Source organism: Anabrus simplex, chromosome 4 (assembly GCF_040414725.1).
Source record: "Anabrus simplex isolate iqAnaSimp1 chromosome 4, ASM4041472v1, whole genome shotgun sequence".
Classification (NCBI taxonomy): Eukaryota; Metazoa; Arthropoda; class Insecta; order Orthoptera; family Tettigoniidae; genus Anabrus; species Anabrus simplex.
In genome coordinates, this window is record NC_090268.1 from 103,872,819 (window position 1) to 103,890,666 (window position 17,848).

The following is a 17,848-nucleotide window of genomic DNA, read 5'->3' on the forward strand; positions in this document are numbered from 1 at the left end:
GTTGAGCAGCGGTCGTTTGGTAGGCCATAGCTAGAGGCATGATTTTTTCGCATTAACGATAAGCGCGACAAAAAATATTTTGAAGCGATTTTGGGATATCTTTACAAATCATATGTTTCTGGTTAAGAAAATATGGATATTATGTTCGCGAATTAAAGCAAATTAAAGCGATATGGCCATTTTAAAGCGAAATTCAATTATTTCGTGATAAGCGCGATATTACTGCAAAATCTGGAGTGAATAACGAACTTGACATTTTGTTCCAAGATTATGTATGAAAAGAAAAGGAAGAGCGTAAAAAGATTCATCAGCAGGAAAGAAATATGTTATCATTAATGTTCTGGAAAAACTCTTTAAGTCATAGCATCAAAGAAAAGGTGTTTGGAACGTTGTTCTTTTGGTGGCTGGTAATCCCACCTCAACCTGTGTCCTCATGGCATTGTGCAATCCTGGAATCCCTAATGACGTCCACAAACAGCACAATTCACTGGTGTGTTTCGGCTTCGTGGTCAGGTAAAATTAAGAAAGTGACCACAGACAGTAGTGAAGACGGGTCGCTCGACAAGTGTTACGGTGCACAGCAGAGCTAAACAGTTTGCGAGTGAAGGTTTATACGTTTCGGAAAGCAATATTTTAATGTGTAAATTTTGTAATGTTCGTATCGAGTGGGAAAAAGAAGATACTGTCTCAAAACATTGTTTTAAAACTAAGGAACATTCAGAACGTAAATTTAGCACTCCAACAGTGAAACGGCAGGCAACAATAGGACTCTCATTAGATATGAAAAAGAAAGCTAAGAGTAAAAAAGTAGAATTTATTCACGAAACAATAGCGATGCTACTCAAATCCAACAGCCCACTGGAGAAGGTAGACGACCCTGCAGTCCGGAAATGGCTTCAAAAGTATGTACCAGGTATGTACAGTCCATCAATTAAACCTCCACAATCAACGATCAGTGACAGTAATTAAACCTTTAATGATTAATTTTAAAATTTTATTAAAGCGATACGTCAATATCTATTTCGCGAAATAAGGCGAAAATTAGTGTCCTTCTCGCGAAATCGTTCAAAAATTAATGTGAAAAAATCATGCCTCTATCCATAGCCCTTCGTGGCTGTTGCGCCATGAGGGTTTATTTTAGAAGCATTATCTCATCCTGTGATGATTAAGAGAGGTGTTGGAGGCGTAATGCAGTATTATTGGTTTAGGCAAGCAACTCAGTATTGAAAACATCCTAGGGATGTGAGCTACGAATTTTACGTAAATAAAATATAATAGCGTATGAAAATATATTCTTTATTTATTTAAAAAATTACAATACTTCCCTTAATCATCGTTATGCGGTTGATTAGATGAGCAGTTTGCCTTTTTCTACCAGTAAGAGCGCTAATGTGAGTCAATGCAGAGTTTCACTTACGCCCTTATAACTATATTCGGTGTGGACATTTTTCAAACAATCAGGAAATGCCTGAGGGTATTGAACCAAGGAACACATTACGGAAAGAATTATGTAAATACATTAATTTGGCTAGGTTTTGATTAGAAAGAAAAAGAGTGAAGAAACAGGTGATTTTAGGTGCCTTTTCGGAACTCCATTTAGGCCGAAAGAATTTTCCATTTTTCTTCTATTTATTACAAAGGTTATTCGATGTGATTAGCATTCACAGCGATAGGAAGGAGGATATATGTTGAAGGAAAAGGAAATATTTACGTTATTATTCGTCGTAGGACCAATGTGCACTAGGCATAAGATCGGAAATCGTATTTTGTACAGTTATTGTAATGCAGTATTTATTGAAAGAACCAGTATTAACGGAGGTATTCGAGAATTATTTTTAGACTTTCCTCTGAACTGCTATTTCACCCACAGTGAATAAAACTGTTTATAGCCTAAATTGTAGTGCGTTATCCCAGGAACTTAAATACCGATTTTCATTGTATTTTGTTTCGCCTTTTTCTCGTGGTAGTCGTACATGCATGCATATAGACAGACAGACAGACAGACAGACAGACAGACAGACAGACAGACAGGATGGAAATTTAAAAATTGCATTTTTCTCTGGACATGACCGACACAACTCTTTAAAAATTCTTTCAACACAAAACTCTTTCATATAAGTAGACTGGATCATTCGTTGCGATCATAAGATCTTTGAAGCGTCCTGGATATAATCTCAGAGGCCGCTCTTGGACGATGTGACGGATTGTTAGTCTGTCATTCCGGCAACTGTACTCTGAAAAAGGGCACCTTATTCTACCCTCAATGAAGAGCATGTCAGCGTATGTACCATGAGTGATGTGCCGCATCTTGTTTAGAGTAATCTAAAGCTTGCGAGGAAAATTAAAACCAGGCGTATTCTTCACACAGTTCCGTAATCATCAATTGCCTTGGTCTTCCACACTTTCTGCCATTTCTTTTTTTGGATCAAAGCCTGTAAGTATGAAGTTCTCAAAGATTTTTAAATAATGAAATATCCAGTGTTTCGTCCCAGTGTGGCAACTTCGGAGTTACAGATTTTCTGAAGTTACGTTATCGAGGCGGCCTGCTTTCCAATTTCAACTCTCCGATGGCGCTGCTATCTAGGAACGGCAGTGGAATTATATTGGACGGATACTGAGGTTGCATAAATGGAATTTGGACTTATACATTCCTCTTTTTTTTTTTTTTTTTTTTTTGCTATTTTGCTTTACGTCGCACTGACACAGATAGGTCTTATGGCGACGAATGGACAGGAAAGGCCTAGCAATGGGAAGGAAGTGGCCGTGGCCTTAATTAAGGTACAGCCCCAGCATTTGCCTGGTGTGAAAATGGGAAACCACGGAAAACCATCTTCAGGGCTGCCGACAGTGGGGTTCGAACCCACTATCTCCCGGATGCGAGCTCACAGCTGCACGACCATGACCGCACGGCCAACTCGCCCGGGAATACACTCCTCTAAGAGGCTAGCGAGTACACCGCTAAGACACTACCGGACGAATATATACAGCTTGAATACTTTGCATTCTTTTTTGATGTAATATTCTAAATTGGTGAAATTAAATCAAGTGTCCGACTCGTTGGCTGAATGATCAGCGTTGAGGCCTTCGGTTCAGAGAGTCCCGGGTTCGATTCCCGGCCAGGTCGGGGATTTTAGTCGGAGATTTATTCTTCTGGCCTGGGGACTGGGTGTTTGTGTTTGTTCCAACACTTTCATCTTCATATTCAGACAACACACTACACTACCAACTACCACAGAAACACGCAATAGTGATTAAATCCCTCCATATAGGGTTGGCGTCAGGAAGGGCATCTGGCCGTACAACAGGGCCAAATCCACATGTATGAAGAAGTTCGCATCCGCGACCCCAAAAATCTGGGGAAAAGCGGTAGAAACAGAAGAAGAAAAGAAAGGTGAAATTAAATCATGTTCCCCTACTAGGAACTTAATTTATTGTTCTTCTTCTTCTTCCCTTTCAGTTAGTTAGATGATCGTTGTACTCAAGGTTATGATGTGTAATCTCTAAGTCGGTTGGTATTTAAGATTGTTTACATATAATAGAATACCCATCTTTAAGGAGTAATAATAATAATAATAATAATAATAATAATAATAATAATAATAATATATAACTCCTTGGCTGAATGATTAGCGTTGAGGTCTTAGGTCCAGAGTGTCCGGGGTTCGATGCCCGTCCAGGCGGGGATTTTAATCACATCATTAATTCTTCTGGCCTGGAGTCTGGCTGTTTGTGTTTGCCTCAACATCCTCCTCTTCATATTCAGACAACGCTCTACACTACCAGCCATCACAGAAAATCGCAACAGTGATTACAAACCTCCACATAGGGTTGGCGTCGAGAAGAGCATCCGACCTGCAGAACTATGCGCGCGTCTCCCATACTGCAGCTGCCGTAGCCCAGAGTACATACACCGTACGTTCGATCGGAGTTTATATGAGAGACCCTGTACATGTGAACTGCCTGCGCCTGGATATGAGAACAATACCTATCACGTCACCGATAGGAGCTATTGAAGAAGAATATATTATCTATATTCTGTTACGTTTTTTTAACTTTGCATGGAATTTCTACGTCTCTTAAAGAACGACATCTATAAGAAGAGCGGAAATAAGTCTAGATTAACGAATAAAGTTATAAGATTCTATCTGTGTGTTAAGTTTGTGAGTGCTTAATGTTCTAGTGGTAGAGTGAGCATAACCTAGATGAATTAACGTGTCTCTGGAGTCGATCTTCCTGAATTTTGACAAAATTTACTGAACACATCGAATTCTATAGACTTGGCAACACTGTGCGGTTTTACACCTATTAAATTTGTTTTGTGCGTTTCCCGTATCACTCATGCATGGGAATTTAGCGTAAAAGTTTTCCTCACGCATCATCTACCATCTCTTCGTCAGTCTTCTGCGTTTCCATGATATCAGCCTAAATGAGTGCGAACTGTGACTGAACGAACAAAGTACACGGTGTATGGAGAGGAAATTGATCAATCATTTAGAACTAATGGCTTTGAAGTCAACAAAACAGCAGTGTTCAAATGCGAATAGGAATGACTCTCCTCTTCAGATTGCAGTACTCTGCAAGACATACGACACAGAGTGAGCATAACCTAGATGAATTAACGTGTCTCGGGAGTCGATCGGAAGATGCTATCGTACTTGAAATCAAATATGTGCAAGACACTCTCTCGCCCCGCGGCGTTATACGAGGCGGAATGCTGGCCATCTGCAAGAAAATATGAACAATAATTATAGGTTATGGAAAAGAAGATGCTTCACTACTGGTAGTCAGTAGGTTGGATCATGCCACCAGGCAAAACGTCCGGAACACATTAAGGCTAGCGACGATTACAGGATAAAATGGTTGAGACTCCACAGCGATGGTTTTTAGCTGCGTTGAAAAGTCAGTCGGGAGGATGACACTGAAACTCAACCCTGCAGGACGCCGGTCACGTGGAAGACCAAAGAAGCGGGGGCTATAAGAGGACATGAACCTTGTAAATGTCACCCTAAACGACGGTATGTAGAGAGCCGAGTGCATCAAAGCGGGTCCTGCACTAAAGCAGGAAAGGATTTAAAAAATAACATTCCACCTTTTCAAGACATGACGTCAACCTCTGGCACATTTATAGACCTACTCATTTTGTGGGAAATATTCGAATTCATAGAAACTTCTTTGAGAGTGAAGTAATATTACTTAGCCCTGCAGTGATTGATACCTATTGCTTGTTCTTTAAGAAACAATTAGATACAATAGGTTATTTTCAAAACACACTGTTGGAGGTACAAATCCAAATCACGGGGTTAATGACCTCAGTGTTTTGTCCCTTAAAACATCAATTATCATCTTCATTATCATCAGTCACCCCAGCATCACGACCCAAATAAGCGTCCCAATTTCTAGTTTAAAGCTAACTTGCAACTTGTCCATCTACTTTAAGCCTAGATTTGTTCTTCCCGCAAGTCGACCTCTGCGGTATATGGAGTGTCGTCAAGAACTAGCCAGCAATTTGTCTATGGATGCCAATTCTACTTAAGGATTTGGTTTGGATAGGATTACATGTGTGAACTTTTTTTAAAAAAAATATCACTGATGCACACAGAAGTACTGCTAATTAATAAAGTGAATATTAGATTCCTACTTTGCGCTATGGACACTGTGTAGACGGTGCACTTGTAGCCAGACGACCGCCTGCCAGAGTAGTACAGGTCCAGGGATGGTGAGGTGAAGAGATCTCGATTCGAATCACGGACATCTGAAGCAAACATTATCGTGATAAGATCGGGTTATCTCTTTTTTTCCTGAGTTATGGATTTTAGGGGATAGGATTGGTAGGATGAACTGTACTCTGAGAATCCTGGCTATTATGGGATGAACTATGCTGTGTGAAACCGATGGAATCTGATGACACTCTGGTAGTAATAGGATGAACTGTGTTCTACGAAACTGATAGATTCTGATATTTTCCTGATTTCTGTTGGATGAACTATGTTCTGCGAACCCGATGGACTTTGATTTTTCCCCGGTTGCTATAGGATGTACTACTCTATGCCAACCCAATGGACTTGGATGTTTCCCCGGTTGCTATACTGTAGGATGAACTATGCTACTCAAATCCAACGGAGTTTGGTGTTTCCCCGGTTGTTAAAGGATATACTATGCTTTCCGAACACAGTGGAATTTGAGGCTTCCCTGATTGCTACAGGATGAACTATGCTTTGTGAACCCGATGGAATTTGAGGCTTCCCTGGTTGCTACAGGATGAACTATGCTTTGTGAATCCGATGGAATTTGAGGCTTCCCTGATTGCTACAGGATGAACTATGCTTTGTGAATCCGATGGAATTTGAGGCTTCCCTGGTTGCTACAGGATGAACGATGCTTTGTGAATCCGATGGAATTTGAGGCTTCCCTGGTTGCTACAGGATGAACTATGCTTTGTGAGCCCGATGGAATTTGAGGCTTCCCTAGTTGATACAGGATGAACTATGCTTTGTGAACCCGATTGAATTTGAGGCTTCCTAAGTAGCTACAGGATGAACTATGCTTTGTGAACCCGATGGAATTTGAGGCTTCCCTGGTCCCTACAGGATGAACTACGCTTTGTGAACCCCATGGAATTTGAGGCTTCCCTGGTTGCTACAGGATGAACTATGCTTTGTGAACCCAATGGAATTTGAGGCTTCCCTGGTCGCTACAGGATGAACTATGCTTTGTGAACCCGATGGAATTTGAGGCTTCCCTGGTTGCTACAGGATGAACTATGCTTTGTGAACCCGATGGAATTTGAGACTTCCCTAGTTACTACAGGATGAACTATGCTTTGTGAACCCGATGGAATTTGAGGCTTCCCTGGTTGCTACAAGATGAACTATGCTTTGTGAGCCCGATGAAATTTGAGGCTTCCCTGCTCACTACAGGATGAACTATGCTTTGTGTACCCAATGGAATTTGATGGTTCCCCGGTTCATATAGGATGAACTAAACTCTGCATACCCGATGGACTGCGATGCTTCCCCGGTTGCTATAATATGAACTAGAGACCTTGCTAGTTCCCTGTCCTCTATAAGCCTTTTTTCTTGCGGAATGTAGGGGTAGCTTGCTCATGCCAAAAGGTCTCAGAGTTCTGCTCAAGGGTAAATTTCTCCATCTAATTGAGGAAGTACAATCATCACAATCAGATCCTCACATTCTGAAGAGGTTTACTGCTGGGTGCAAGCATTTCGTATATACTTAGCACCGTCAACATTTAAAACCCCGCAAAGTACATGTCCTGTCAAGGTGATTGCTGCCAGCTAGATGGTCTGCAGATATTGGAGTGTCACATGATCAGCGTCATGACATCCTTAAACGTATTGCTTGGCTTCTACAATTACCTTTAGTATCAGACAGCTCCTCAGTTGGTCTCACGAGGCTGAGTGAACCTCGTTCCGGCTCTCAGTCCAAAATTAGAATCCCTGGGCTGTCCAGGAATCGAACTCACGGTCTCCGGGTAAGAAGCAGGCACGCTACCAGGGGGCTGACTAGCATTGTTGTCACTATCATCTTGATAATGATTATATAAATACGTGCTGGCCTTAGCTGCGATGTCGATTAGCCGTTGTCCTTTCGTGCCCAAGAGAGTAAGCTCGTTTCCGGCTGAGGTTGGTGCCATTTTAAAGTGTTAAACTGCAACAACACGGTGTCGATGGATTCCAGCAGGTTAGGAAACACCTTTCTTTCTTTCTTTCTTTCTTTCTTTCTTTCTTTCTTAAATCCTTTTATCTTCCAGGGTTGGTTCTTCCCTTGAACTCAGCGAGGGATCCCACTTCTACCGCCTCAAGGGAAGTGTCCTGGAGCGTGAGACTTTGGGTTGTAGAATAAAACTGGAGAGGAGGACGAGTACCTCGCCCAGGCGGCCTGACCTGCTATGCTGAACAGGGGCCCTATAGGGGTTGGGAATATTGGAAAGGATAAACAAGGAAGAGGGAAGGAAACCGCCGTGGCCGTAAGTTAGGTACTATCCCGCCATTTGCCTGGTTGAGAAGTGGTAAACCACGGAAAACCACTTTGAGGATGGCTGAGGTGGGAATCGAAACCACCTCTACTCAGTTGACCTCCCGAGGCTGAGTGTACCCAGTTTCAGCCCTCGTACCACTTTTTCAAATTTCGTGGCAGAACCGGGAATCGAACCCGGACCTCCAGGGGTGGCAGCTAATCACACTAACCACAAAATTCCTAGAACCCAGCGTCTCTCTTAAAATGTCTAACCATTGAAGGTGCTTTAAAACAAATTATTATTATACATAAATATACGTCTTCATAATAGTGTACCGAGCTCGATAGCTGCAGTCGCTTAGGTGCGGCCAGTATCCAGTATTCGGGAGATAGTGGGTTCGAGCCCCACTGTCGGCAGTCCTGAAGATGGTTTTCCGTGTTTTCCTATTTTCACACGAGGCAAATGCTGGGGCTGTGCGTTAAATAAGGCCACGGCCGCTTGCCTTCCACTTCTAGCCCTTTCCTGTCCCACCGTCGCCATAAGACCTAACTGTGTCAGTGCGACGTAAAGCAACTTGCATAATAATGTGTTATGCCTTTCAGTGTTCAGTCTGTAAGCTTTAGTGAATTTACTAAACGCCTCTACAATCTTCTATTTGTAACTGGCTCTCTGATCTCGTTTAATTCTACATTTCATGCCTTTATATCATTAGAAACTGAGTCTAACCATTGTCGTCTTGGTTTCCCTCTTCTCGTCTCACCCTTGATGACAAAGTTCACTATTCTGCTAGGTAAACTTCCTCTTCCATTTGTCTCACATGACCTCACCACCGAAGCCAGTTTATGCCTACCACGTTATCCATCAAGTTAATTTCTAACTCATTCCGAATTTTCTCCTGCCATTGTTCCCACCTGTTTGTACCGGCGATCATTCTCATTACTTTCATGGCTCGGTAGTAGGCCTAGCAGCAGCAGCAGCAGTAGTAGTAGTAGTAGTAGTAGTAGTAGTAGTAGTAGTTCCACACGCGTATGAGGCAAGATTGTAAGATGACACACTTACTGGCCTCTCATCAAAGCAGCCATGGTTCGAATGCTGGCTGATGCATATGCAATTCCTTTGATGAAACTTGACATCCTGTGGTTCGAATTCCACGTGAAACTGAAGATACCAAGGCTTATATTAAGGGTAGTTACGAAAGTGTTTTCTGAAATCAGTGTGTGAGATTTGAACCAGGATTTTGTTTTGCTTTTCAGATGAAGTGGTCGATCTACGAGTATATGATAACATCTACGCTCCTGAACAAGCAGGCGAGAGACAGGTAAGAGCTCCATCGTCTAGTGGATGTCTGCACTAAATCTATGTAATTTAGAGTAACTACAGCGTTCTGGAGAGGAAATGAAGGGAAATATTACTTTAAGGGAATAACGAGTTATAATAAGTACTTCGTCGTGAGAACTAGATTCTGAATTAGCAATCATATTGCTGATACCGGAATGCTGTCTACAATACAGCGGGAAGCTACTCAAATAGTCATACATTATCCCATATTATTATATTTATTTGCTTTATAGTGTCAACCACATAACAACATATTTGCAATTTTTATATAGAAATGTCTCTCTGAATGAACGTAAGAATATAAATAAAATTAAACTCATCCTTTCTTTATAGAAAACAAAACCAATCAGTTCCTTCATTGTAAATTTCCATTGGCAATAATACTTCAGAGTGCTTGATTGATTATTTAGTTCTGTTAAGGTAATTTTGGGAGAACTCGACACTTTTAAGCTTAGCGCCACCACAGTACTCTACAGGTCAAACTATTAACTACATTTATTGGAGCCGTATGGTTTTGTCAGAGGTGGGCTAATCTGTTATTTTTCAATAACATGATCCACAACTAGCAAAACGTAATGTTATTTAACGAAGTTGTTACTAGAAGGCGCCAGATATCTTGACGGGAGAGTGATACAGCACTAACAATGGAAGGGGCAGTCTCTGACCACACAGCCACGTGTAGCTAGTATACTACATCGACAGTTGTATGGATTGGGTGTGAAAATGACCGGAAACGCCTCCACTGACAGCCGCGAAGTGACGGTTTAGATTAAGTACTGCCGATAAAAATATATGATACAGAAATAGGACAAAACTGAATTTTATATGTACACTGGGCTCGCCCTTTTCACTAGACCATCGGGCGAGTTGGCCGTGCTGTTAGGCGCGAGCAGCTGTGAGCTTGCATCCGGGAGATAGTGGGTTCGAATCCCATTGTCAGCAGCCCTGAATATGGTTTTCCATGGTTTCCCATTTTCATACCAGGCAAATGCTTGGGCTGTACCTTAATTAAGGCCACTGCCAGTTCCTTCCCACTCCTAGACCTTTCCTATCTGATCTTCGCCAAAATATTTATCTGCGTAGGTGCAACGTAAAGCCCGTTAAAAAAAAGCAATAATCACATATAAAATCAGTGTAAAGTGCATATGGCATAGATTACAAATGGTTATAAATACCTTTTATCGTGAAAATCAGGTCTTGAAATAGTACACAAAACAAATAAGTTGAAACAACTAACTTACCGCACAATATGAGTAATCAAATTCTTCACTTGACAACCGTCCGCCTCCGTAGCGTAACGGTTAGTGTTATTAGCTGCCGTCCTCGGGGGCCCGGGTTCGATTCCCGGTACTGCCAGGAATTTAAGAATGGCAGGAGGGCTGGTATGTGGTTGAAATGGCACATGCAGCTCACCTCCAATGGGGGTGTGCCTAAAAAGAGCTGCACCACCTCGGGATGAGGACACGAGTTTACTATTTTACTTGACAACCGTACTTTAAGATCACATTCGGTAATCAGTAAATCAAGAAGGAGAAGGCAATACAAAATATCACACACTGGAACAAGACCATACATTTTAAGAACAAATTTATCAGGATGAATGTTTTAAGAACAACGGATGTCTGTTTCCCTGTGACAGGTGGGTGGGGGACGCAGACGAAGAATACACCCACCCTATCCCCTGCCTGTCGTAAGAGGCTGCTAAAAGGGGCGACCAAGGGATGATTGTCTTGTAATCATGAAACTACTTGTGATTAGTACCACCACGCGGAGAACATCATGGATCGCTTTTACTTGCGCGTAGTACTACTATATTAGGTACCAAATAGGTTTGTAATTAGTAGCACACAGGAGCACCGTGCGGTCAGCTTTTGCAGTACCTGTGATTAGTACCACCATATGAGCAGGACCATGGGATGATAGCTACCATGGTTCTGCCTTGCCTATGATTAGTACCCACTATATGAGGAACACCACGGGATAGTGGAAGGTCCCTGTGGCTAGTACTCTCATGTGATGAACACCATAGGGTTGCGTTGCCTGTAAATGGCGCCGCAATGTGAGAAAAAACATAGGTCTGTAGTATATGTCGAATTTCATAACCTGTGAGTAGTACCATAATGTGTGGAATACCGCGAGTCTCTGCTACTTTTGATTAGTACCGCAGCATGACAAATACCATGGTTCTACAATCCTAGCGATAAGTACCGTTATGAGGGGCCGATAACTTGGATTTTGGACCCCCTTTAGACTGCAAGCATCATCGATTCAATGTTATGCTATAGCAGCAGTCCCTTGGTCAGTAATCCTATTGTTTTACGTCAGAATCTATGAATGTAAGGCATTCCGGGTCGCATCCACTGATTGTTTTAAATTCATATCCATCCATTCATTCTTCGTCCTCACGTTTTGAATTCTGGTCAGTGGAGAATTTTGGACTTTTAATTTGTCATTCCATTTCGTCTCATTTCGTACCATTAGGGGACGATGACCTCGATGTTGGGCCCCTTTAAAGAGCAAGCATCATCATCATCATCATCATCATCATCATCATCAAACCTTGATGGCATAGCAGGCCCTAATTGATGTAGTCATCTTCGTTACATTGTGAGTACCGGTAGAAATTGAAGAGGCTGAGTTTGAATGGGCTCTCAGATTTAGATTGGGAATTTTGAAATTAGTGACTGTAGACTGAAAACGAACACAATAATGTTATTAGCTTTACGTTCCACTAACTAATTTCACAGTTTTTGGAGACGCGAAGGTGCCGGAATTTAGTCCCACAGGAGTTCTGTGACTTGCCAGTAAATCTATCCACACGAGGCTGACGTACTTGAGCACCTTCAAATACCACCGGACCGCCAGGATCGAACCTACCAGGTTAGGGTCAGAAGGCCAGCGCCTCAATTGTCTAAGCCACTCAGCCCGGCAGACTTAAAACAGCCTTGATCACGAAAATCATACGAAGTGAATTAATTGACATTGTCATTCACTGAGAAGTATGCCTTTATGTAGGCTAACCTGTGTTCGACCTTTTATTCATTATAAACCTCAGCGGAGTTCTTTTGAAACGTTACGACTTTACAGAATAACAATACGCTTCACAAATTATGTGGCTCTTATCTGGACGTAATACTCGGTTGTGGTGGAACAGTGTTCTACAGAGCTTAGGCTGTTACCTCGACAGAACATTCATTGCGATTGAACAGTGTTCCACAGAGCTTAGGCTGTTGCCTCGACAGAACATTCACTGCGATGGGACAGTGTTTCACAGAGCTTAGGCTGTTACCTCGACATAACATTCATTGCGATTGAACAGTGTTCCACAGAGCTTAGGCTGTTACCTCGACATAACATTCATTGCGATTGAACAGTGTTCCACAGAGCTTAGGCTGTTACCTCGACATAACATTCATTGCGATTGAACAGTGTTCCACAGAGCTTAGGCTGTTACCTCAACAGAACTCTCGTTTCGATGGAACAATGTTTCATAGAATAACAACGAAACGTATTAGGACGCGCGCTTCGGTTGTTACCTCAGCAGAAAACTCGTTACTGTGGAGCAGTGTTCAAAGTTCAGAGGATTCAATCAAGAACCATGCTAAGTTGTAATGAACTAAAATGACTTCAGTAATTATCAAGTAATATAGAATGACGGAACGACTAATGAAATAATGAAGGGTTGATGAAGAGCAGCTATCTGTTACAAATATAACAGTATAGTAGGGATGGCAACGATTTATCGGTTTTTATGAAATACCGATATTTTCCATTCGATTTATCGATATATCGATATCGAAATTTTGATTCAATTTATCGAATAATATATCGGTTTTTCCATAAATATAACGTTTTTCTTTGAATTATTATTTTCATTAACAACATCCGCACTAGAGAACGCCGATAATTCTGGAAGAGATGGTGCTAGTGAAGGTGGAATTGCAACCTGGAAATATCCAATCTAATCAATACCTTGCTCTGAGCCTCTGGTAGGCCGGACTATAATTCGAATACAAACGGTGGAATATGTAACACAGTTGCCTCCGCATGGCAGTTTACACAGCGCGAAATACGTTCTAGTTCAAGAGTCACCGCTAGACTTCATGTTAGCCCTCCACTATTTAACAACACAGACGTATATGGAAACTGTGAAGGAAAAAGGTAAGTTAGTGAGGTTTTAGGTGAGATAAGCCTTAAAATTCATTATAAAAGGCGTTGATTTGTGTATTCAGCTTGTGATGAGTATATGGTTTATATTTAAACGTAAAGTTATGAAAATAGAAGCCTCCGCGAGTCAGGTGGCAGCGCGCCAACCTCTCACCGCTGGGTTTCGTGGTTCAAATCCCGGTCACTCCATATGAGATTTGTGCTGGACCGGTTTTTCTCCGGGTACTCCGGTTTTCTCTGCCATCTTTCATTCAGCAACACTCTCAAATATCATTTCATTTGTCAGTCATTAATCATTACCTCAGAGGAGTGCGACAGGCTTCGGCAGCCGGGAAATTTCCCATTCTCGCCGCTAGATGGGGCTTAATTCGTTCCATTGCTGACCCGGTCAAATGACTCTAAGCAGGCTGTGGATTTACATTAAGAAAATGTTTTGTGTATATTGATAAATATACAAGAGCCGAGAGAGTATTTATTGTAAACATTCTATTCACAAGATGTTTATTGCGCGTGATAAACAATGGTTTATTGCTGTGCACCATTCTGCAAAGTAAACTTCAGAAAGGTAGTGGCATTTATTTCCACGAGCAAATGTGGAACTACGAGAAAAATGGGTCTTAATTATGTCATGTCGCGGTGACGAGAAAAATAGCATGTGGCAACCTTCCTCGAAGTCTGTAGTATGTAGTGAACATTATGAAAGCACGTGTTTTAGCATTTCTACTAAAACTAGCTGCAATCAATGCCAACACTTTTTTTCAGGATATCCATCGTATTTGCATGGTAAGACTAGGTTACGTACTAATACTAAAATGTTTTAATTCCTCCCCTGAAGGAGGAGGCGGGCCTCTTATATGGTGACGCCGTCTCTGAGGCCGGGAGATTTGTTACGGCGAAGGAGATGCTCGGAGATGGTGAAGGGGTTGGCGGCCGTGGCCTATACTAGGAACCCTCCCAGCATTCGCCTTATTGCAGGAGAGTGGAAAACCACGGAAAACCATTCTCAGGAAAACCGACAGTGGGGACCAGCCGTGAGGTCCAGCCCTGTCCAGTCTCCTGAATACAGAGACGAAGAGCCACCCTTCCTCTGCTCGGTTGGCCGGTCGGAGTGCAGAGCTGTTGGACCACGGACCAGCCGTAGCCACTTGTGGGCCGAGACCCACTCTGCATTCATCGACGTAGGCTATGTGAATACTGCAGTGTTTTAAAATATACTATGGAGCATTTTCATTTTTATTAGGATGTGTACTTTCCTGTTGCAATTATACTACCTGATTCATATGAGCTCATCTTGAATTACTGGGTGATACGTTTATTTTTCTTCATTAAACGTCATAGAAATATCACTTTCCTACTCAAAACGCAATGTTTTATATTTGTAATGTGCTTTTATGTGCAAGTTATTATCGTAATGCCAATTGGAATCGTGCTGAGGAAAGGAGGGAAAACCCGACATCCAGCGGCGATATTTCAACTGCTGCTACTTTGTCAATTTAGTACTTGAAGAGACCGTGCATGCAGAGGCCTTTAATTATCTCGTAGGCATCGATAACACCTAGGGACGTTCAGATAATAAATATCGATATTTGATTCGATATCGACATGCCGATATTATCCTACTATCAAAACAAAATAGCGATATATCTCGATATCAAACTATTTCTTTTCCAAAATACAAGGATTTGAAATTATATTGAAGTTCTATAAAACGGGGATCTATTAACAATATACAACTTGTTTGAAGCCATCAAGAAATATTTAATTTGTTTGAATCTACCTGTACATAATGCTGAATGATTAAAAATTTTAATTTGTTTGTATATAATAGGGAACATGCGTAATTTTCAAAAATATTTTTTTTTGAAAGTACACCAATGAAATAGTACGTAAACGTATTACAGTGAGGTAAGTTGCCTTGTTTTCTACCATTAAAAAAATGTCCAAAAGTGCTTTTCCGGAAGGCGAGTGAAACGGCCTCTGACGTAAGCGACGCGCTGTGACGTCACGATCCAGTACCGCATGCAGCTCTACCAGCCATTGTGCATCAGCCGTTACTAAAAGCCGGTTGTTTATTATTCGTGATCGCGAATAACTTCAAAATGACAGAAGAAAGGTTCAAAACAGTACAGTCAGACAATCTATCATGTGTAGATGTCATCATTCTTGAAAAATAGTGACTTTTGTGGCCGCAGAAATTCGTGAATAAAAAGCAAGTTTGTAAGTGGCATGTTTTATATACGTGCAATGTATTGCAACTCATAGTATTAGGATAACAACGAACCTGGATATAAATCACATCACTTTCAACATTTCCTTCTAGACTGATTCCCATATTAAAGAATAACATTACATTTTCGGGCTTTCAGCATTAGTAAAGTAAGAAATCGGATTTCAGCACTAACATAAACATATAGGTAGCATTATAGTACTAGTCCGCCTCTGTGGTGTAGTGGTTAATGTGATTTGCTGCCACCCCCGGAGGCCCGGTTTCGATTCTCAGCTCTGCTATGTAAGTTGAAAACAAATAGTACGAGGGCTGGATCGGTGTCTACTCAGCCTCGGGAGGTCAACTGAGTAGAGGGGTTTCGAATCCCACCTCAGCCATCCTCGAAGTGGTTTCTCGTATTTTCCCACTTCTCCTCCAGGCACCTAAGGCGACGGTCGTTTCCTTCCCTCTTCCTTGTCTATCCCTTCCGATCTTCCCATCCTCCAACAAGGCCCCTGTTGAGCATAGCAGGTGAGGCCGCCTGGGCGAGGTAATGACCCTCCTCACCAGTTGTATCATCATACCCAAAGTCTCACGCTCCAGGACACTGCCCTTGAAGCGGTAGAGGTGAAATCCCTCGCTGAGTGCGAGGGGAAAACCAAACCTGAAGGATAAACTGATTAAGCAAGAAAGAAAGAAAAGAGGAAAGAAAGAAAGAAAGATCATAGTACTATAGGTCTATAATCTATCATTCCTGGAAAGAAAATATATTTATTGTTGGGGCAAGTGTCCTATCCACTTCCGGGGCCCATGAAAGAGAAACATTACATATCTTGGTGGAGGGAAAAAGTTAAACATGATAAAGATAAATATGACTTCATCTAGTTTTCACAAGTCGGGCTGAGTGGTTCAGACGGTTGAGGTGCTGGCCATCTGACCCCAACTTGGCAGGTTCGATCCTGGTTCAGTCCGGTGGTAGTTGAAGGTGCTAAAATACGTCAGCCTCGCGTCGGTAGATTTACTGGCACGTAAAAGAACTCCTGCAGGACTGAATTCCTGCACATCGGCGTCTCCGAAAACCGTAGAAGTAGTTAGCGTAATGCCAATAACATTAATTACATTTGGCTTTTAACAAGCTGAGCATATCACGCAAGAAAAGTGTCTTGGTGACATTTTAGTCGTTCAATACAGGAATGTCTTTGGGTACTGTGACTTTTTTTTTTTTTTGGCTTTACATCGCACAGTCACAGATGTGACGATGGGGCAAGAAAGGCCTAGGAATGGGAAGGAAGCGGCCGTGGCCTTAATTAAGGTACAGCCCCAGCATTTGCCTGGTGTGAAAATGGGAAACTACGGGAAACCATCTTCAGGGCTGCCGACAGTGGGGTTCGAACCCACTGTCTCCCGGATGCGAGCTTACAGCTGCGTGCTCCTAACCGCACGGCCAACTCGTCCGGTATTTTTATCCTTCGGTTTACTGACTTGGCTTGTATACCCTAAAACTTAGGCTAAGTTGGATAATATTTTAAACACCAACATCACTATTTTCACCTGTGTGCAATTATGTTATTTATTTCACTAATATTATAATAATTATTATAATTGAGCAATGTTAACTTATAAGACCCCAACAGACAAGCATTGGTTTTGTGTAGAGATATATATTTGTTAAATTCACGTTGTTCTTTCATGACGTACACGTCTATTTTTTGTTATATTATAGAGTATTTAGCTACAGCCTAATTTCTTTACAAATGTAAGCTCTTCAATAAAGACATAAATAACTGTCGCATGCCAAGATAAATTGGTATAATTAGAGCTGTCAATATGATTCATAACCCCTTTGGTTTATTACCTGGACATGGATAAACCAAAACATAGGTTAGGTTTGGAGAATACTTTAATAATCAGCATTAATTAATACACTGTTTATTACTTTCATATTCCAAGATGTAAATGAAGCATTTAACTAAAGCATCATACATTAAAATTCAAAGTGTTACCACTAGAACAGCTGACATGGAAAAGTGATTGAAAATTCAAACAAATTCAACTTACGTTAAAATGATCTTTAAAAAAATAAACTGTAGACTTTTCCAATATATCACCAGCATTTCTCCGGCTCGCCAAAATCCATTTCTCCCTAGTTTTAGCGTCTTTGG

The 17,848-nt window shown here is 41.6% G+C and overlaps 1 protein-coding gene across 9 annotated transcripts in view; it reads right to left on the bottom strand.

Annotated features, from left to right (window-relative positions):
* The window catches only part of LOC136872446 (photoreceptor-specific nuclear receptor), a 310,883-nt gene that overhangs the window by 141,502 nt on the left and 151,533 nt on the right, over positions 1–17,848 (bottom strand). For 6 of the 9 annotated variants that reach the window (XM_067146263.2, XM_067146260.2, XM_067146261.2 and 3 more), the window contains one exon: positions 5,639–5,752. The exons of the other annotated variants lie outside the window; for them this stretch is intronic. In XM_067146263.2, the coding sequence (XP_067002364.1) occupies positions 5,639–5,752 (114 nt within the window). The remainder of the gene's footprint in view (positions 1–5,638; positions 5,753–17,848) is intronic. 9 annotated transcript variants of the gene reach the window in all.